This window comes from Schistocerca serialis, chromosome 9 (genome assembly GCF_023864345.2).
Source record: "Schistocerca serialis cubense isolate TAMUIC-IGC-003099 chromosome 9, iqSchSeri2.2, whole genome shotgun sequence".
Lineage (NCBI taxonomy): Eukaryota > Metazoa > Arthropoda > Insecta > Orthoptera > Acrididae > Schistocerca > Schistocerca serialis.
The window spans coordinates 428,371,686-428,395,737 of NC_064646.1; the positions used below are offsets into that span (position 1 = coordinate 428,371,686).

The 24,052-nt window shown below is 38.4% G+C and overlaps 1 protein-coding gene across 1 annotated transcript in view; it reads right to left on the minus strand.

Annotated features, from left to right (window-relative positions):
* Positions 1 to 887: 887 nt before the first annotated feature.
* LOC126418530 (N-alpha-acetyltransferase 25, NatB auxiliary subunit) overlaps positions 888 to 24,052 on the minus strand; it is an 85,627-nt gene continuing 62,462 nt past the window's right edge. The window contains exons 15-17 of the mRNA XM_050085339.1: positions 18,777 to 19,058; positions 16,687 to 16,800; positions 888 to 8,262 (exon numbers count right to left, since the gene is read on the minus strand). Of these exons, the coding sequence (XP_049941296.1) occupies positions 7,975 to 8,262; positions 16,687 to 16,800; positions 18,777 to 19,058 (684 nt within the window). The 3' untranslated portion in view covers positions 888 to 7,974. The remainder of the gene's footprint in view (positions 8,263 to 16,686; positions 16,801 to 18,776; positions 19,059 to 24,052) is intronic.

Here is a 24,052-nt window from a genome sequence, read left to right on the forward strand (position 1 = left end):
TGAAGACCAACTGGAAGACCATGAACAAAATGGAGAGACTGGGTAAAGGACGATATGAACTGAAGAGGACTGCAATGGGAGGAGATGCTAAATGACAGACTGTGGGAGGAAAGAGAAGCTTGGAAGAGGCTCTGTCAATGGCCTGCACAAGCAGGAATGTTCAAAGAAGAAGAAGAAGAAGAAGAAGAAGAAGAAGAAGAAGAAGAAGACTCATCAGTGTGTGGTGATGAGTTTGTATGAAGAAAAGCTACACACGGTAAATGTTTATAGCCTATTTTGGAGGATATTGACAAGGCCACTGACCAAACGCTTTTTGTACAAATGAATGAAAATTCCTTTCCCTCTGGTTGTTAGATTTATCTTTTAGGCTTCAGCTAGAGAATAACCTGTTCTGAGGATATTGTGTGGAGAGGAAAGGTCTGCATTTTATGAACTGATTTTACTGCAGATCATCATCATGTTGTTGTTGATATTATTATTATTATTATTATTGTTGTTGTTGTTGCGTGCACACCAATGTGGGCACCAGCACACAGGCTCAGTTGGTATGAAGTTCTGTCAAATGCTCTATTACACATTGCAAAAATATAGCATTTAACTTTTTAAAAGCATTAAAATCCTTGGTTCTTTACAAGAACTTACATTAAAATTACTCTTTAAGGCTGCACAGCTGATGATACCTCATCAGCAATAACTGACAGACTACGAAGAGAAACAATTTCTTTTTACCATGACACTTGGAACTGATGATTTTACATGACTGATTTCATCTGGAAACATTTTTAGGCCACTTGAACAGACAAAAAGGTCAGATATACCTGTTGGTAATTCAGTGAGAAATGTGCTACATGAAGTATATTTTTATGGCATTTAATCAATAAACAATACACGCTGAAACTTCATTTAATAGGACTTTTTCCACACACTGTACAATATTTAGTACAAAACTGCTCATAAAAATTATGAACACAAACATGCACATTCACAAACACACAAATTAACAGTAATAAAATTCAACAAATGATGGCTGTAAAAGTAAATAACCAAAGTTAATATTGCAGGACTGTACAAAAACGTACAAAGTTTACTAAAAATTGGCATGTGTTACCGATTGCCTCTTCAGCCAGGTAAAGCGATACCCAACTGATTGCAATCAATTATGACTCCTGTGTATGACTCAAATGCAATCTTTCACTGCACAAAAATGATTTTCACTTCAGCTACATGAATAATACATGCATCTGTGGGCTCTTTCACATGAAATCTGCACTACAAGGTATGACATACATAGGGGAAATCACTGTTAAATGGTAATGTCAAAACACGCATCAGCAGACAAGATACAGATAAAGAACTCACTCACACCCCCAAAAAAAATTATATATGGAAAGGAAAAATTCCAGATAATGCTCCTGATGGGGCTAAGGGATAAAAGAGTGGAAAAGCAAAATGATGAAAAAATCAGAACACTAACTGGGCAACAGTAACTGAGACCCATCAGAGAAAGAAAGGGACTGCACTGAAAGAAGACAAGGTATGTGACTCGACAAGTAAGCAGTGGATGAAGACAAGACAGAAGGAAAGAAGCAGAGAAAGAAGTAAAAGTGACAACAATCTATCTTTTAGACTCATTTTTATTTAGCCAGTTTCCTCTTGAGAACGAAGTCTTTTGCAGTGGCACTGTTGTATAAAACATTCTCAAACTTCTTGTTGCATCAATTCAAGGTAAAACCTTCAGATTTTGGTGATTACCTCCATCGTTAGGAGCAACTGACTGTCAAAACTGCTGCTGTAGTGGCCTTATATAGCCGACAGAAGGCTTCTGATTGGTCAGTAATTACATAATGCCGTTGCTGATGGTGGCAACACCTGCATTGGTGGCACCTTTGCATAAATATTGCAATGAACATCTCCAGTTCTTCTCTGCATTGAGACACTTCCATGCACCACCAAGATTATAGCCACTGTTAAGGTTGAAGATCTTCTGACACATTCTTACTTCTACAGCTTCATTATTACAGAGTCCCAGTATGCAGAAGCCTGGAACAAGACTTTCATTTTGTCAAATAGTATTTTATGTTTGTTTGTGAGACTGCACTCAGCAACTGCAGATCTCTTCAGTCCTCGATTTCTAATATGCCTTTGATTTCCTTGACAGTGTTCGGAAACGATGTGGATGGACTGACCTATGTGATTGTATCTGCACTCATAAGGGATGTTGTAAATCTCAGGGATCCTGAAGCTGAGACTGTCCTTAACAGTGTGTAGCAACTCCTCTATTTTCTTAGGAGGTTGGAAAATACATCTTGTAACTCCTCTTCCCAGGATTCTTCCTACTTTGCTGGATAGAGTGCCACAGATAGGAAGGAGTGTGAGCGGTGCTTCATCATGAGAATACTCAAAATTTTCACGTTTCCTTTGGCCAAGACACCCATCTGACTTCCAATGTACCAAAAAATCTAACAATGGCAGCCTTCCTTGTTTCTCTGTCTCAAAAGTGAACAGTTTGGGTGCATACTGTCCATATGCTCAAGAGCTGCTACACTGTGTGGCTGGACCATAAATGTGTTGTCAAAATAACAAGAAAATTAAGATCGACAAGGAGAGCCAAATTTAATGCACATACTTCAAGATGAAAAGAGATCAGTTTTAAATACATACTCCGGTACACAGAGTGAAAACTATTTCTGACAAGGACTACCTGGATTCTGAAATTAATCATCTGAAGAATGTGTACCGACACAATGGCTATGAAGTCAGCATTCTCCGAGAAAAGGATACGTGAAAATCTTGAATATTCACATGATGATACACCAATTGCATTCCTTCCTTTCTAGCAAAATACGAAGAGCCTTGGAAGACAAGGTACAAGATCTATTTCCTGACCTTCTAAGAAGATAAAGGAGATGCTACAACTTGTTAAGGGTAGTCTTGACCCCAGGATCCCTGGAATTTACAACATCCACTGTGAGCGCAGAAGCAATTACATAGGTTGTGAGCGCAGAAGCAATTACATCAATCAGACCATTTGCACGATTTCTGACCACTGTGCAGGACATCAACGGTACTTTACAAAATTGAGAACTGGAGAAATCTGCAGTTGCTGCACACAGCCTCACAAACAAACATAAAATACAATTTGACAAAACAAAAGTTTTTCCCAGGCTTTTATATGCTTAGAGTCTTTAAGTACAGAGGCTGTAGAAATAAGAACATGAGAGAAGATCTTCAACTGTGACAGCAGCTATAATCTTAGAGGGGCATGGAAGCAAGCTCTTGATGCAGAAAAGAGCAACAGAGGTTTGTTGCAATGTTTACAATACAGCCAGAATGGTGGTGCCATCAATGCAGAAGTTGACACCATCTGAAATGACATTATGTAATTACCAACCAATCAGAAGTCGATTTTGGGCTGTATAAGACCACCACAGCAGCTGTTTGATAGTCAGTGGCTCCTGATGATGCAGGTAATCAATGAAAGCTCGAAGTTTTACCCTGAACTGATGCAGCAAGTCTGAGAATGTTTTAAACATTTTCCTATTGTTATCACTGAAAAAGACCCTCTGCTTGCACCACATAACCACCTTCTTTTTAAAACCAAAGCAGCTACAATTTCTGTCAAATTTTGTTTTATTTAAACCACATACCAAATCAGCTTTATGTGCATTATCAGAACTTAAGAAGAACCATGACACACGAAGTGTAATAGGGTTTTGGCTATTTGTCCTGTCTGTCACTTTTTCTTTTATTCAAAGGTGGTTGTGAAGCTGACACCTACAATCTGTTTACATAAAACCAAATGTTACTAAGCCTGACAATTCTTCAGTTTGTTTAGATATCAAGGTCAAAAATTAACATGTTACATGATGACATATACAACTGCAGAAGTGGCATGTAAACTTGCATAAAACCAAAGATTTTTTTTATAGGGCATGGTGAATCACAAGTAATACAAAGATACGTCAGCAATAGCACTGCTATTCTAAATATGGTATAAACAGTGCTATCATCTGTAGAAATATGTGGTGACAAGGAAACTAGATGCAAAATATTTTCAAAGAAACGGCTCTCTAAGCCAATGCATTTTCAAATGAATTGTAAATTAAAAAGACATATGATAAACTCTATCATCATCTCCAGCACAGTTTTGTTGATGAGGTGGATGTAATGTTGCACCAGACTACTACTTCCACAAGAAATTGTTGGTCTTCCTATTATTCTAGTTCCTACTGTACTATAAACATGATCCAAACGTAGGATGTAAACATAAACATGACTACCAAACAGAGCCCAAGTATGTTCCCTTTATGGAATGGATGGGAAGACCACAAGTGCCAAGACATAAAAGATAAGACATAAAAGTCATTCACAATTTACTGACAATAATGTAGCCAAGGGAAAAGTATTAACATCTGTGAGCTCTGAAAGCTTTGAACATACAGAAAATACGATTTTTATGTTATTTTCACAATTATCACACTTAATATAGCTGTGGCATTTTACAGAACTGAGATGCATAGAATCCAGTAACTTATCTTCCAAATATGAATTTTTCCACCAGAATTTGTTTCACACATGTACAACAGACTCCGTTCATTCCTGCTGCTGAATACTATCACCAATTAATGATAAAACATGTATCTAACACCACATAATTGTCTACAGCACACTTGAACATTTAATTTTTAAACTGTTGCTATTGTGTTACTCAAGTTGGAGGGAAAAACAACTTATATTTCACTTAAGGATAATTATTTTGTGAATCTTAGCACCACTTTTTCAGTAGTAGAAAATATTATTTTGAAAATTATGTACTTCTCTTTTATCTAGCCTAAATAAGCAAATTGAACACAACCTATCATTTCTTATGGTGCATTATAATTAATCTAACCACATCAAATGTCATTAATCATGAAAATCATTTCCCTCAGAATCTTAAACTTTGATAAATGATGACAAATTGTGTCAAAAGAAAATTTACTCTAGAGAATTAAAAAAAAAGTTATGAAACAGATTTGTTGGCATGTACTTTCCTTCAGGAGGCAAAAACAGACAGACAGAGTGGCAAACACACACACACACACACACACACACACACACACACACACACACAAAATTCTAGCTTTGCCAAAGAGAGGAGGGAGGGAGGGATGGATATACTATGGATAGTTAAAGAGGAAGGACAGGTTACTCAGACACCAGAATGAGAGGGACCCCACCTGTTGTGACCCACATATCTTTTTCTACACACACACACACACACACACATACCTATTGGCAGTACTATACATTTTGTCTCCTGAAGGTAAGTACTTGCCAGCAATTTTGTCTAGTATTTCTTTTTTAAATAATGACTAATAATACAATAAGAAACATTATAAAAGCATGAACAACAGTAGGATACTAGTGTAATTAACATTCAAACAACTGTCCACCTAACCTCCTCTACACACACACACACACACACACACACACACACACACACACACACACACACACACACACTCTTTGAAGTAACTTATTTACACAGCCAGTTCTCAAGAGTGCCATGAACTGATTCCTACTTACATACTGTACTGATGACATTGGTTAAAGAATAATGATCGTAAGGCAAATAAAGGAAGACTAAATCATTATGTATTACAAGACTGGCTTCTTACACTTTTTGCCTCCTATCTTGAACTTAATACTTTGGAGACCAAGCCCGAGCATAATTTGGATCGTAACTTTGTGTTAAAAAGGCTGTGCCTGAGTAGAAATCGGGCTGCAATTTTGTCAATGGTTGAACCATCATTCATTTGAAAACTGGACTCATCTTGTGTGAAACGATATACGGATGTCTCGTGACCTGCCCCCTGACTGGTATTGCCTTCTGTCATCAATTTCTAGAGTTATTCTGAAGAAACATTAGTGAACATATGAGCTGCTGTCGTCAACTGCTGAGGCAATATGATCACATTGATGTAATTTCATGCTTCTAGTTGTTAGATCTAGCTGTTTGTCATAATACTGCTATAAACATGTTACATTTGCTGAGTGAGCAAGAAATTTTGGAAGCTCAAGAGGAATAAATTTCTCAATAGCTCGCCTCACACTTTTTTTTGGGAGGACAATTATACTTTCTGTCATCATGATTTCAAAGTTTGTAACCCATCAAAGAACTAAAATAAAAATGAAAACAAATCTTTAAGTTACATCGACTGAAGGTACATCAATTATATATGTGCCAGTAATGCATAAAATAACAGCATAAAAACTGCCAGTTTCCTAGGCTCAATATTCTTCTAAGCGGCTCTTCTAAGTAACCGGTCTCCAAAGTGTTAGGTTTAAAAATGTAAAAAAAGTTCAAATTGCACGTAAAAACTATTTTTTCACCGACAGTGCAAGAAAATGCAAATAATTCTGCCTTACTGAGCAAGATTCTTGCTATTCAATATTTGTTTTTGTACAATATTTTCAGAAACAGACACATATTATTAATAAGTAACATTACGAAAATTCCAGAACTATGAAACTCATTTCATACAGAATGAAAAATTCTTATACGTATGGATAGTAGCTGTTGCTTTTATACAACATACAGTGAAGACTGAAGTAAAAGACCATACATATTTTGATCACATCTCACACATGGAAAGATGAGCAACTCACTTAAGTAAGTAGCTCGTAAAATCCAAATTGTGGATCTCTTCCCACATCTATACAAAAAATATGTTTTATTATTTAGTTCACTCCTTCTCCGCAATGTTAATTGTAAGAGGAGAAATGTTACCACTCACAATATTACCAATCATATGAATGACTAATTTGTAACTGCTAACCAAATTAATGATTTGAATGAAATACTGTTAAATTATTTGCAAGACTTCATTACAGACATTGAATTTCAAATATTCATAAGTTGGCAGCAACGAAACTTTCAGAATTAGGCAATATAGAATTATACTTTCTTAAAAATGCAGTATTGTGAAATTTGTGGTAACACAATAACCAACAGCAGAATATTTAAAATAGACTAAAGTGTATCGCATAAGAAATTTAAGAATACTATGAAGTCAACTTCCAGGGACATTTGTACACAGACTTGTGAAGATAAATATACAAAATTAGCACGATTATGTGTACAAAATATTATAAAGTTCCAAAATGTTCATCTCCGTGTTTCCACACTTACACAGTCTTTACTGGCAACACATATACATGTTACAAATGAAAATGAATGCTACAATAAATAAAGCAAAAAAGAAATTGAGATTTTAGAAAAAAAATATAAATGTTTATTACAGCTCTGTGAAGAAGAAAAATATCTATAATGAGCAGACAATTACAATATCTGACTTCTATTTAAAATAAATAGTTTACAACAGTGTACATATAATAAGTGCCTTTCTTCTGAGCATGAACAAGCTTTCATTTTGTGTTAAACACAAACACAATTTGCCAATTAGTTTTTTTTGCACCATCTGTTGACAGAATTATATATGTACTGATTCTCATAGTTTTATCCCTTATTTCACCATTATTATGGACCATTTATCACAACTAATCCGATTCTGTGACAAACAATGTGTGTCCTCTTGGTACCTATACATTCAGAAGGAAATGTGTTCAAATCTGATTCATTTGTAAAACACAGCTTGGCATTTCCATTATGTTTCACATTTTGCAGAGATTAAATCTAATCACTTGTAAAATGTCTGGCATGCCACATGTTAAAATCAAAATTCTTTGAATGAGATCACATTACAATAATGCAGCATGTGAATATGAACAGAAATGGATACTGTAACCAGATACTCACAGGGCAATGTACACCCAGACAACGTCATACATGTCTAATTCTTAATCTTGGAAACTGTGTCAGCTTCCACCACTCTCGATGTCATGTCCGGAGAGATCTACCACCCTACAGATTTAGGCATTACAGGCATCTGACATCCGCGCAAATAGATCTCACGCGGACTGTGACTTGAGTCAGACGGTGCCAATACCGAAGGAGGCAAGATATTTCCTCTTAATGTCAAGTACATGCAAAAGCTCTGAAAGAGAACCACGATGACTATCAGAAATGCGAGTATTGACAACATTCTTATGTTGTTTAGTTTCTTCTGAGATTGTCACCACAGCATCCAATTCTGGTGCCAGCTGCTGTGTACGCCAATATTCCAGAGCACCTGATAACTCATCAGTTGCCTCACCCAGAAGTCGCACCAGTTGACCAAATGCTATCAGCTGCCTCGTTGGCACTGGTGGTGCTTGCGCCTGCCAACATGTAGAATATAAGTAATTTCCTAGTATCAACTGTGGAACTGTGAATAACAACTGTCTGTTTGAAATTATGAAATGTAGGAGGGGAAAAGGGGGGGGGGGGATGATGTGATGTACATGTAAAGACAAACAAATGATTACAAATTTGGAAAAAACTGGATGACTTATTCAAGAGAAAGAGCTTCACAAACTGAGTGAGTCAATAACATGTTAATTGACCTCTGACCCATAGTCCAATGGTGTGTTAGTTTATCAAAATCCCCAACCGATTGGAGGACCCTGCCCATAATGTTCCAAATGTTCTCACGTGGGGGGGAGGACCTTGCTGGTCAAGATAGGGTTCAGCAAGCATGAAGGTAACGAGAAGAAACTCCCCATATGTAGGAGGCGTTATCTTGCTGAAATGTAAGACCCGGATGGCTTGCCATGGAGGGCAACAAAACGGGGCAGAGAATATCGTCGACACACGACTGTGCTGTAATGGTGCCACAAATGACAGCCAAAGGGGTCCCACTATAAGAATAAATGGTAGAGTCTTTGGCCTGGAATTTCATTGACTGGAGTAGAATTGCCTTCAGTGGTGAGTCTCGCATCGAACTGAGCTCTGATGACCAGTGAAGACATCTTGTCTGGAGACACTGTGAACAGCACTGGGATACTAACCTAACTGTCATCTGCCATACGGCCCAACAACCAGGTGTGATTATCTGGGGTGCCATAGGAGATACCTTTTGGGGTCATCTGTGACATGCTTACACCACATGTCCCATTTAATTGCTCTTCATGCAAACCCTCTTGGGCTTACATTTCAATGAGATAATGCTGGCTCACAAACAGTGAGAGTTTCTACTGCTTGTCTTCATGCTTGCCAAAAGGTTTCCGGATCTCTCTACAACTGAGAAAGTTTGGACCATTATGGGCAGGGCCCTCCAACCAGCTTGGGATTTTTATGATAGAATGTGCCAATTGGACAAAATTTCGTGCGATATCCCTCAGGCACACATCCAATAATTTTTATAACCAATACCAAGTTGAATAATTGTTTGCATAAGACGGAAAATAGACCGGCATATTACTGACTTGCTCAATTTGTGAAGCTCACTCTCTTAAACAAATCATCTGATTTTTCTGAAACTGCGATCATTTGTTTGCCTGTATATGTACATCACATCTACTGATTTCCATCCCATTTGGATAACTCCATCATGGTGATCATATTTTTTTGGTCTTAGTGTGTACATCTTGTTTTCCACAAAAAGGGTATCTAATTAAACAACTGAAAGATATTCTATGGCACAATTTAAATGATTGATTAACTTTATGTGTATTACGAACATTCAAAATAATACACTACTGGTTTATAAACAACAGGAGTGAATCAAATATTATAAATCAAAGCACACTAGAATTGCTGATGCATCCTGCTTTGACTATACAGTGGTCAATGCTGAAAATTCAAATACTACTTCAGCTTTGCAGTGGAGAAGATTAAGTAGAAGCTCTGGCACACTCCTTTCTTCCATTTACTAATATAATAGTAGACTCACGGAAAATCTGAGATAGATACTACATACCCCCAATGAGTACACGCGCAGATGTATGGTGTACGACAGATGAGATAATCTCACTAGCATCTACTCTTATTTTAGTCTCTCTCTCTCTCTCTCTCTCTCTCTCTCTCTCTCTCTCTCTCTCTCTCTCTCTCTCTCACACACACACACACACACACACACACACACACACACACACACACAGAGGAACACACATTCATTATGCGCTCAATGATAGATAGATGATTAAGCTGGGGTGCACTTCTGGAAGAGCGAGTAAGAGGATGTGTGCGTACAGGCTTTGGGCATTGTTTTGGATCTCAGAAGAAGTTTGTCCTAATGATATTTGCATTCTATCCTGGAATTTCCATTCCCAAAATACAGAAGTCACCTGTTAGCAGAATCTGCCAAAAGGAATAACTCATTTGTTGGCAGCATATTGTTCCTGTAGGAAACAAACAACAAAGAGATTACGCAAAGGCCAAACGTAACCAGAAGTAAAACTGAAAATACTTAATCAAATAATAAAGAAAATAAATTTAATCAAGTTACATAAAATAATAAGGGCAGTGGAAGCCCTAAAGAGAAAATAAATCAGCACATTAAATAGAGAAGATCAGATCCAGCAAGAGAATTCACCCAGAAGCTGGAGTCCCAAGAGCCAGATAATTGAAAGCAAGTGCCAGAAGCGCTAGTGAAGACAGCTAACAAAATGGCTCCACTAAGAAAACCGAAGAAACATCCATGGTGGACCCACAAATGAGAAATGGTTTTGAGACGAAGGCAGCTTGTGTGGCAGCAATGGAACTCACAGAATAAAGGTAACTGGATGAAATTCCTTGATGTGAGAAAATACACTGCTAGAACTATCTGTGTAGTAAAATGTGCTTTCCACAAGAACCAACTGCTAAGGATTGAGCAAGACTTCAGTAACAACATTTTAGACTTCTATAAGACTTTATAATGAAATCACAGCAAGTATAATCTCTCAAATTACACTTCAAAGGTCCCGAAGGTAAAGTTATCTACAACAATAAGGATAACTGTCCTATACTGGCAAATTATTTTGATTTCACCCTCAATTGTGAGGCCCCTAAATCAAGTTTCTAGTTTGAAAGCAGCACACTCATCCATTCTGATTCATCATCTCCTAGAAGAGAAAATATTAAACAGAGCATACATTTGCTACTGCAACATTTGGGGAACTGGGGATCTTCCATGTGCCTAGTCCTCTACACTGATTCACTGATTTCACAAGAGAGGTGACAGAATGAGCATAGACAATTATCATGACATTTCTCTTCTCCAAATAACATACAAGATTCTTTCAAAGGCACCTTCACTCTAGGAGGAAAAAAAAGGGGGGAGGGTTGGACTCTCATTTGGGGGAACACTGAAGACAGTTCCAGAAAGGATGATCATGTGCCAAATACATAATGAATCTTAAATGTGTTCTCTCTCTTACCTGAAATGAAGAAGTAAGACATTCATAGAGATCTCCATAGATTTCAAAAAGTTTAAGGTTCACTTGACCAAATAATGCTTCTTTAAATCCTCAAAGTATCTGGCTTAGATAACAAAACAAGTGTTTTTATCTGACAGACTCTTACTGACACTACCTCCAATGTGAAGTCTATGGGCAAGGTTTCAGATGGTTTTGAATTCAAGATGGACTGGCAAGAAGATGGACTGTGGCCTCTACTTTTCAATTGGGTATTTGAGAAACTGAGCTGAGACTGGCCAAAAAGGGCTGAGTGGAGTCATGGTTGCTATAGAAACACGAATCAGCCAGCTAGCTTTTGGAGATAACCTTACAATTGTTTTTCTGATTCACTGGATACAGTCGCAGAACACAAATCAATGAACTGAAGATGCAAGCAGTGGGGACTCCTGGTCTCCTATGAGAAAACTGAATTTCTTAGAAATGTCAAGTCACAACCCAAACTACCAGTGGCATATGCACACAGGCTTACACACACACACACACACACACACACACACACACACACACACACACACACACATAAAATGGTGGGGGGGAGAGGGATGGGGGAGAGAGAGGGAGGGTGGAGAGAGAGAGGGAGGGTGGAGAGAGAGAGGGAGGGTGGGGGGAGAGAGAGGGAGGGTGGGGAGAGAGAGGGAGGGTGGGGAGAGAGAGGGAGGGTGGGGGGAGAGAGGGAGGGTGGGGGGAGAGAGGGAGGGTGGGGAGAGAGGGAGGGTGGGGAGAGAGGGAGGGTGGGGAGAGAGGGAAGGGGGTGAGGGATGGCGGGGAGAGGGATAGAGGGAGGGAGGGATGGGGGAGAGGGATAGAGGGAGGGATGGGGGAGGGAGGGATGGGGAAGGGGGGAGAGGGAGGGGGAGACAGAGGGAGGGAGGAAGGTGGAGATGGAGGGAGGGGGAGGGGGAGATGGAGGGAGGGGGAGGGGGAGATGGAGGGAGGGGGAGATGGAGGGGGAGGAGGAGTTGGAGGGGGGGAGGGGGAGATGGAGGGAGGGGGAGATGGAGGGAGGGGGAGATGGAGGGAGGGGGAGATGGAGGGGGGATGGGGAGGGAGGGGGGATGGGGAGGGAGGGAGGGTGGAGGGGGGGATGGGGAGGGAGGGAGGGAGGGAGGGAGGGAGGGAGGAGGAGGAGAAGAAGAAGAAAATCTGATAGAGAAATTAGAAATAAGAGGGAGACAGATCATATGGAAAATCCTAGACCTTGTCAACAAAAATGGTGAATTCAGGCGATAACACAATAATGTACTCTATAAAAGCATGTAGAGATTACAGAAATCATTCATAGGACGACGATTGTTTTCTATGGCTACACTGCTCATTTGATTACTACAAGGTTGAGCAGTCAGATATTCCATTAGCTTCTCAATAAGAAAACCAAAGAAGCATGGTTCACTGATATAGAAAAAAGATCTGTAAGAAGTGGTGATAACACTGGAAAATATCCATAGACACATTCAGCCTAAGAACAAACATTAAGCACACTTTGGCTTCCAAAAAATGCCAGAACTAAAAATTGGCAAAACGTGGACTGAAATGACGAAAGAATAGTACAGGAAACAAATGCAGGAATACTAACCTGGAGTTATAGCTCAGGTGCAAGGAAAAGGAAAAGTGTAGTTGAAACGGTGTAGTCTGGATATGACCGGGAAATGTATATATATACCAAAAGAGTAAAAATGACCTGGTTTCATTGTGGTAAATCAAATATAGTTTTCAAAGCATTGATTCCAAGGAATCTGGCATGGGAAGTTAACGAGCATTATCTGTTATGACCTATGGCAGTAACATATTTATGAATTTTAAATATTACAACAATTAAAAAGCATTTCTCAATAGGCCTTAGTGAGATGCAAGCTGAAAATTACTGAGAGACACAAGAAAATAAATGGGTTAGAACACAATTATTGTTAAAGATACATTATGACAGTACTGAAATAGAGGTGGAGGAGGATATGTAGCCATGAAAGTGGATGGTAAATGGGCAGGAAGTTCTTTGTTGGGTCTAAAGAACTGATGAAAGATCAATATGACGAGCTAGTGTAGGTGAGTAGACAACATTGCTTGATATGTAGTAGAAGTATAAACATATACTAATGAAGATTGTAATCAGTGAAAAAAGTAAAGAAGAACACTTTATCCAATATGTATCAAATTGTTGCTGCTGCTCATGATGATGATTCACACACAAAGCTATATGATATAGCTGGAATTGTTTGTGTTACAAGCAATAACCACATGAACAACAAACCAACCATAAAAACATAATCTGTGCTAAAATGGTGCTGGCTGTCAGTTACTGCTGATCATAAATGAGTAGCAGTGCTAGTGATCACACACACAAGTCACACTTGATGGTCAGTTCACCATTCGTGGGTTGCCTTCATACTTTAAAAACCAAGTGTCTTATCTCATGATCATTTAAAATTAATTTCACACTTGTATCAGATAAATACAAGTTGTGTATGGCACCATATTACTACAACAAAGAAAGTGCAACTGTAAATTAGACCTCATCTTGAAAACTGTGAAATTTTGAATTGCTTTGTGTTCATGATATCCATCATCTGACATGAAAAATCAAGCAGAATTTTAGATGTGTCGTAGTCCACACTAAAGAGCTCAATGAATGTGCCAACAAATGAAATGTTCTCTTCAATCATTTTCTGAATGTAAGATGTGTCTTCATTGGCAGTTGCCACATACAAGAGAATTTTTTTTTCATATAATTATATAAGGCTTTCACAGCAATTAACACTACTAAGGTAAAAACTACTTAGGTTTTAATAACGCACTATCTTCAATATTTTCCTTCCCTCATTTTTGAAACTGCCCATAAGCTGTCTATCATGCTTTATGTACACAGAAGTGAGGAATACTGTGAAAGACAGTTCTACGAATGGTGACAAACACCAAACAACAGAAGACACCTCTAGTTGCAGACAGGCATGATTAAAAGATGCTCACATATAGTTTTCGGCCACAGCGTTCAACAGTATAAAAACACACACACACACACACACACACACACACACACACACACACACACACACACACACGCCCCTCATGCACACACTACCACTAACTCCAGTATCTTGGGCCGGAATGCAACATTACGTGGGATGCAAGCAGCATTCTGGAGGGGGAGGGATAGTAGTGTATGGGTGGAAAGAGAGACAAATGCTGTCTGGTGGAGTGTACAGGGACTAGAGTACCAAGAGGTGCTCTGTCAGGAGGTTGTGGGGCAGTGAGGAGGTGAAAAAAGTAACTCTTGACACTGCACCTATTGGCAGTCTAGTCCCTGCACACTCCACCAGACAGCATTTGTCTTGCTCCCCACCTGTACACTACTATCCCTTCCCCTTCCCCCCACCCCCTCCAGATTGCTGCTTGCATCCCACGTGATGTTGCATTCCGGCCCGAGATACTGGAGTTGGTGGTCATATGCATGTGAAGTGTACTTGCTTGCGTTTTGTGTGTGTGTGTGTGTGTGTGTGTGTGTGTGTGTGTGTGTGTGGGCACACGCACGTCTCTCTCTCTCTCTGTCTCTCTCTCTCTCTCTCTCTCTCTCTCTTCCTTTACTGATGAAGGCTGCAGCTGAAAGCTATATGTGTCTTTTAATGGTGACAAAACACTGAAAGGAAAAGTATTGAAGATGGTGCAGCCCTATAATCTAACTTCATCTTCTTTTATGTCCGAAACCACAGAACTATTCAGTTCTATGGGCACGGCAGAAACAGGATATCCAAATTATTCAAAATTTGATTGGTCAAGGTAACAATTTGCACTCAAATCTAGTTCATTAAACTTACTTATGTAACTTCAATGTGACACACATAAAAAAATTTCAAAAATTAACTAAGCTGAATTTATCTTGGATTAATTTCTTATTTTTAATGTGCTGATTCTTACAACGTATGTACTTCTCATGAAAGTGTTGCTAGCAAATTTTGCTGCTGTACTTGTTAGATTCCAACCTTTTCCATTATACTTTTCTTGAACTGGTTTTTATCCACAATGTCACATACTTCATTCATTAATTAAACGATTAATTCAGATCTTTGCATAATATATCATGATTTTCAATGGCCCAACGATTACTCATACCACAGCTACATGCAACCTGTATGCGGCAGTATGCATCTCAGTCAGGTCAGTGCCTAAGAACTTGCATGAAGCTTCTATAATACAAGTTTGTCAATATTCTGATTAGACTTTGTTGTGGTTGGTAGAAGGTTTGGACCACCATTGCCATTGGAATGACTGTTGTGGGTATAGTGACTTTCATTATGGACTGCACTAGGTCAAATATTGCTGTGTATCTTTCTTTGAGAAATTTCTGCAAGAGTATTTTTCTGTGTTGTATGGTGTAAATAAGAATAGTGTCTTGTGCAAAAGTTAATAATTTCACTTTTGATGACTTGTTGCACCCACTACTGATTCTTGGACAGTGTTTCAAAAAACTGTGCTCCAAATAACGCCGTAATTCATCTAATGAATTCTGCAACTGGAGTCTTGTTTGGCTTTGTAAGGAGAACATGGCTTTTGTGCTACTCATCTTATGGAGCTGAGAAGCTGGTCACTGTCCCAACAACAGGACATCAAGGACAATAAATGTGTGAAAAGTGAAACCAAAACTGCAGTGTTGTGTATATTATTAAGTAAACATCATCCACTACTTTTAAGATTTTCAGTTTTGGAACTACAAACTGAGATACTACAGAAAAGGCAATGGAGAAGAGACTGTAGAAATCAGGTGAGTCACCTTAAGAAAGTAAGGAAGATTGGGTTTAACATCCCATCAACATTGAGGTCATTAGAGATGGAGCATAAGCTTGGATTGTATCACGGATGGGGAAGGAAATTGGATGTGCTCTTTGAAAGGAACCATCCCAGCATCTATCCAGAGTGATTTACGGAAATCACAGAAAAACTTAAAATCTGGATGGCCGAACATGGGTTAGAGCCGTCGTCCTCCCGATTGCGAGTCCAGTGTGCTAACCACTGCACAACCTGGTTTGGTATGGGTCATCTTCCAATATATAAAAGCCACTATGGAAGATGGTAATCCTATCCAACATCAGATTCCTTGTTGGTATCATTTGCCTGTATTGTAACTGCAATAATGGACCAAAACATTCCTCAAACTTTCAGAGGGATTCTTGTATTTGTAATAACTTATCAACCCTCTTTCTACTCTTTACAAATAACGGTAAGGTGAGTGATGACTGTCTCTATCACTTAATTTCACATTTGAATATTTCCTTTTCCATCAACTTTTCATTAAATTGATGACAATTTTTTATCCATACACTTTCAGTAATATAATTTAGCCTACAATAATCATAGTTATAACAAAGAAAGAATTACCTGTTGATTTACTGTTGCATCTTTTTTCTTCTTTCCTTTCTTTGGAACAGGTGTAACTAATGGTTTTAGGTGACTATGACAAACACCACAAAGTAGGACTGCCAGGCTAATAGACTGTAATTCAAGAGGAACATTCTTCATGCATAAATTGCTTTACAAACAAGATAAGGGAGCAAAGGGAGGTAAATTTGTACGTACATAACATTATGAACACACATTTAATGACAATCATACATATTTATAGCAATAAAAAACAACAGATGTAACATCTAATAAAGCAAATTGACTCAGTAAATGTCTGAAGATGGCCTAGTAAGCCGAAAACCGGTTAACAATAAAAGTAATATTGTAGAACAAAAGCAAACTGGTGCTTTTCATTTATTAAATTGACTTTATTTAAATACTATTAAATGATGTAATTGGTTCAGATCACCTATAAAATCTGTACCACGTCTTTCAACCATCTAGTATACATTACATTAAATGTAGAATTTCCAATGAATTGATCAAAAAATAAAACCCAATCGCATATATTCATTGATTCTCATGTTCCTATAGAGGGCCATGAACACAGTTCCAAAAATAAATTAATTACATTCCTGTCCTGTTAACTATCAGATGATGTATTGAGTTCCCTCGATACATAAACTGTGTAAATTCGTAATAATACATTTAAAGCTCTAAATGTCTGGCCAGGCAGCCCATTAGTAACAGGTAAGTCAGTTTGGGTTGAACATCTTGTTGTATGTTCTTTGTGACTCATGCCACTATCTTGGCTTACTTGAAGAGAGCACATATGTCTGGTGGGGACAGCACATAAACTTAAGGAGAGGTCCCCAGCAGTGCGACTGACTTTGTTGTTTCCTTACATATATAATGTTGATGGTGCTACTCATCCTTACTTTGTGCGATTGCGATCAAATGCAAATAATTTGCATACCCAAACATGTACATTTCATGACTTTTGACATTCGTTGTATACTGTCTCCACAGTGTTGCAGTTTTAATGGCAGAGCAGTGAAGTTAAGAACCAGAGATGGCAGCCTTTTCTGTTCTCTTTGTGAGTACCATTTGTTCCTGTTCATCTTAAGTTGAATGAATTTTCTCTTAAAGTTAAAAGTTTTCTGTGGGTAAACAGCTTCTTTGGAGGAACTCCTGCGTTGGTGAACATCATATACTCAATTTGTTTGTGCACTGCAATCTCTGTGTTGTACAGTTTGCCTCCATAGCTGAGTGGTCAGCATGGATCAATGCCAATTGATAGGCCACAGTTTGATTCCTAGACAATTTGGAGATTTTGTCCACTTGGGGACTGGATGTTGTGTTATCATCCTCACCATTTCACCTTCATCAACAGGCTAGTCACTGAAGCAGTGTCGAATAAAAAGACTACCACCAGGCCATCAAAATCCCCAAAAGGGGACTCCTGACTAAAATAAGCCACTTGCGCATTTCATTTCTATATTGTAAGATTTCATATTTAAAATGCGTGTACAATTTAAGTAAAAATGAGAAACTGTTCTAGTGCCAAACAAAATAACTGTGGAAAACAGCACCAAACTAATATGCAGAATGAGAAATATAAAGAACCAGCGACAGTTAGTTGAAAGAACAGATCGGACACTAGTTCAATTAGCATTCCACTTCAACGTAATTCTTCAGCAGATTACATTAGCCGAGTAAGTCCAAGCCTGTTTCTTATATAGTAAATAATGTTTCATGTAATATGGATTACTGTGGAACAAATCTATCTTCTGAACAAAGAAACCTAAATTCTAGGTACATTATGTATCATCTTCATAGAAAGATGTCTGGAGTCTAAGTAATAAAATGCAAAGTAAAAGCTAAAAACACACACACACACACACACACACACACACACACACACACACACAGAGAGAGAGAGAGAGAGAGAGAGAGAGAGAGAGAGAGAGAGAGAGAGAGTCAGTAGTAAATATTAATTTTGTTAATGACAGAGTAATGTGTAATGTGTACACGTAACATACACAATGCCCTTATTGACAGTGAAACAACTAAGAGGTTATCACTCAGTATGGTTATTTAAATGTTTTAATTTGAAATATTCTAACCTCAATAGTTATGACTGCAGTCTCCAACAAACTGTGACGGTTACCAAGTTGCTCCATTGCTGAAAGGGATTCTTCAGAACGTATTCTTGAGGAAACTCGCATGGCAGCAGCTTCTGCTAATCCAGCAGCTTTACCACAAAGAAACATTGTGGCTTGACCACTTGCATCATCTCCACGAGATACCGAAGATACTAACCGCAACATCTCCACCAAGAGTTGTATGTACAATGGGCAGCTCAGGTAGCCATGTAATCGTGATGGCAAAGGCGCACTGACCACATCCTGTGCAACAACAACAAATGGCTGATAAAGGGCAGCAAGAATGAGCTTTTTTATTGTGGCTTTTCCTCCACTTAGATTTAAAATAATAATATTTTCTTTTGCTAACCCATGTATTCCTGGTATTATTCACTGATACTAAAGAACATCCATAACTGCCCAGCTGAGATGATCCCATTTCTGTGCACAATATTTTGTACACTGCACTAATCACATTTGTCAGGTGATGAGTGTAATGATCTTACAACTGTTTCATTCTGGATTTTTACAAGGCACTTGTAAACGAAAATTAAAAAATACACACATAAAAAAAAGTTTTGCATCACTCTGGTTCCCAGAACTCCCATACACAGATGTTGAGTGTGAATACCGTATCACAGACACAGTCATTTTGACTGTTCAGAGATGTCACTAAACCAGCCCAAAGATGTAAACAACCGTGCATGAGCGGCACCTATTAGACAGAGGGGGTCCGACAGACGATCTGTTCCAGTCATTCCACCAGGAAGGAGGTACATTGTTCGTGTTGTCTGTAGTTCAACCATGCCTAGAAGGTCAATACCACAGTTTGATCGTGTCCACATTGTTACTTTGTGCCAGGAAGGGCTCTCAACAAGGAAAGCGTCCAGCTGTCTCGGAGTGAACCAAAGCGATGTTGTTCAGACATGGAGGTGATACAGAGAGACAGGAACTGTCGATGACATGCCTCCCTCAGGCTGCCCAAGGGCTACTACTCCAGTGGATTATGACTCAGAGGAACCCTGACAGCAATGCCAAAATGTTCAATAATGCTTTTCGGGCAGCCACAGGATGTCATGTTATGATTCAAACTTTGTGCAAGAGGTTGCATGATGCACAACTTCACACCTGATGTCTATGGCGAGGTCCACCTTTGCAACCACAACACCATGCAGCGCGGTACAAATGGGCCCAACAACACCCCGAATGGACCGCTCAGGATTGGCATCACGTTCTCTTCATCAATGAGTGTCACATATGCCTTCAACCAGATAATCACTGGAGACGTGTTTGGAGGCAACCCGGTCAGGCTGAATGCCTTAGACACACGGTCCAGCGAGTACAGCAGCAAGATGGAGCTTCCCTCCTGTTTTGGGGTGGCATCATGTGGGGCCAACATACAGCACTGGTAGTCATGGAAGGTGCTGTAATGGCTGTATGATACACAAATACCATTCTCCGAGCGATAGTGTAACCACATCGGCAGCATATTGGCGATGCATTCATCTTCACAGATGACAATTCACGCCACCATCGAGCACATCTTGTGAATGACCCCCTTCAGGATAAAGAAATCGCTCAACTAGAGGGGCCAGCATGTTCTCCAGACATGAACCCTATCGAACATGCCTGGGGTAGATTGAAAACGGCTGTTTATGGACAACGTGATCCACCAACCACACTGAAGGATCTACATCGAATCGCCACTGAGGAGTGGGACAATTTGGACCAACAGTGCCTTCATGAACTTGTGGATAATATGCCACAAAAAATACAGGCATGCATCAATGCAAGAGGATGTGCTACTAGCTATTAGAGGTACCGACGTGTACGGCAATCTGGACCACCACCTCTGAAGATCTGGCTGTATTATGGTACAACATGCAATGTGTGGTTTTCATGAGCAATAAAAAGGGCAGAAATGATTTTTATATGTTGATCTCTACTCCAATTTTCTGTACAGGTTCCGGAACTCTAGGAACCGAGGTGATGCAAAACTTTTTTTGATGTGTGTGTATTGCTTGATTATTTCTTTTCTTTCTACCCTTTCCCCACCTACAAATCCATAACCACTGCAACTAAAAAATCCTTTGTAAAAGTTTGGTGAGAAAATATCCAGTTGTACTGGAAACATCAAAGGAAACTGTTTGTCGACTTTTCTCACACATGCAGGAAAACAGAAAAATATTTTAGTTACAGAAAATAAATCAAATTCTTCTCATCACTCAATAGGAAGTTGTTTATTATATTTTCTCTTAGATCTTATTATTTTTTGCTGTCCTTTAACTTGATTATGCTTACAAGTTAAAAAAAAAATTGGTGCAATCAAATTTGCCATCTTCCTAAATAAAAATTGGAATTCACAGTCTTAGTCACATTTTATTTTATTTGTATGGATAACTAGTTTAAGCTTTCCAGAAATCAGATACAAGTGTTACGATATTAAGATTGTCAATGTGTAGACTGCTACATAGCAGAAGATACTCATATGGCTGTAAATTCTCTGCATTGCTCCCTTATACAATATGATGGCGGCTCTAAAGTCAAAACCAATTACCTATTCAAATAAAATAAAATGTGACCAGAGGCCACGAATATTATAATTTATTTAGATATCATGGTAACTGGCCTTATCTAAAAGCCAAAGTGGCTTTATTTTATGACATTACATTTCTCTGGCCGGTCAGGTTTTTGTCTAGTTCATTTGAATTTTCTGTTCTTTTCCAAAAGAATAACACATGATTAAAAAGCCAATATTCTGGTATGGAGGTTCTTGATAGTTCAACTGAACCATCAAATCGACAATAAGACAACAAATATATAAGTTAAAAAAATGAAACTAATTCATGCATTCTGAAAGACACCATCACCTTTACACATCATCCATGCAAAAAAAACTTAATCTAATTAAAAAAATCAACTAAAGCCACAGAAACAGTTTTAATATATTGCTTTGTAACAGTCAATAGCAATCAGATCACATTATATTACTGTTTATCAAATATACCTGGGAAGTCCCCTGACTAATGCGAAGTTATTTAAAATTTGTTTTTACATGTCACAAAATGGGAATGTATTATGAATAAAACAGGCTAGAAAAGAATCACAAAATTGACAAGTTGTCTAATAAACTTGCATATTGGAGCATCAAAAATTTTATTTAGTCACACATTTTTCTTTTTGTCCTTGTAGTTCATTAATGCCCACTCAACAACAGGAAGGTAGACAGTGCATGAAATACTGAAACATATGAAAAGGAACCAAAGGATGTAACATCAGCTTACAATGTCTAAAAAAGTCACAGTGTTCCCTTTTCACAAACCTTTGACAGAGTGGTATACTAGAGCTCATTAACATGACTCCAAACTGACAACAATCACAAGAAGTGATCAGCTCTGAATTACTATGTATTAGGCTACGATATTATGTTATGCTTTTCGTGCATTAGACTTTGTGATAGAGTACCAGAAAAGGATGCCAAAGATAAATGTTCAAATTTTACACATGACCAACAAAGCATTCTCTGGCAGGATAAATTTAGATATGAACTGATGAACCACACAAAAACTAGTAGCTATCCAAATTGTACTTGTACTCATAAATCAGTTGGTACCCAAATTCTACTCATCCTAAGAATCTGCCCTGGTAACAGTTAAGCATTAATTTTTCACGCTAACATTTATTGCAATACAACAGTCACTTCTAACAGATAACCAAGATGAAGTATCTACGATTGGCAGCTTGACAAGGAGCTTACACTGCTGGCAAACAGATTAGAGTCACCTATCTATCTGCTTAGTGACTTCACTGGTCCCAAAATGAATGGTGATATAGAGGAAGATGAAAACTGAACTCCGTCATATGAAATGATCTCACCAAGAAGATTTCATGATATTTAATCTTTTCAATCATTACACAAATTTTGCAAAAATGAACATATAGCCTCTGTTTTAGAAAAAAATCCACAGTCAATGGTTTTACCACAAATTTTACTGTTTTTCTACATATCGGAAGTAGTTTGATGGAACTGAAACCGTTTGTAACATTAGTACATTAAAATATATGCAAATCTACAGGACGACAATAAAATTTGTTGGAAATTGTTCAAATGCTGAAATGACTGATGAGGAGAAAAGCAATTTTGGTTGATTTTCTATTCCATGATCACCTAACGGAGGAAAAGGAAAATAGGCTTGATGAGCTATCTGTAGGGTTCTATGTAGATTATGCAACTTAACTAGCTCCCTTTTAGCAGCAGTTTATTACAGGAAACAGACAAAGGCCTTTTATTAAGTCGGTTAGTTGGACAGGTTAACACAACTATAGGCTTATATTCCTGACATGAAGCTGTTGTAGAATTGTGAAATGAATTTTATGCTGGTTTATTATGACAAAAAATTTCCTCACGAGATATATGTGACAGGTACTAGTATGTTGCTTGAGTATTCTTGCAAAATAAATCCTTAGAATTTTAACAGCAAACCCCACTGTGCCGCACAATGTTCCTCTTATAGTTTCTGTCATAAGTTGCATGAACACCTTTGTGATGCTCCCATGCTTATTAAATAAACTCCTGAAGAAGTGGCTACTCTAGTTTGGGTCTTCTCTATCCTTTATTAATCCCACAATGCAAAGATTCCAGTGTGACAAGCAGGACTCGAGAATTGGTTGAACAAAGATTTTTCGTGGGTATATAACATTCCTTTAGGACTCTTCAAAGAATGTCAGTCCAGAATCTGCTTTTTCTAGAACTAATTTTATATGGCGACGTGAATATTCCACTTGTTTTGAAACACACACAAATTCAAATTTTGTAACCAATTCAGTGTTGAAGCTATGGTTTGTTTTGTTTTGTTGTAGGGCACAAAAACAACTAGGGTCATACGCGCCCATATCAGAACTGGAGAACACGAGGACAGGATAGGAGTTAAAACCAACTATATGTTAAGCCCAATTGATGGAAGGAAAGACAGCTAAAAACAGGGACTTGGAGAAAGGTTCATAAAAACAGCCATAGAGAAATGAAGATCCTGAATTAAAGATTAAATTCCTTTGCCGTAAAATTACGACACATAAAGAGCCCGCGCTTCGTTCGCTAAAATGGCCAGAGGATGTAAGTGTTTAAAAAAAAGCATTCTGTACGGAAATGGCGAACCGTCAAAGGTTGAGGGCAATGAGGACAAAGTGGTGGGAAAGCACTACTTAACAAATGGCGATGGCTAAAAAGACAGTGCCCAAACATTGCCTTTCATGGGCAC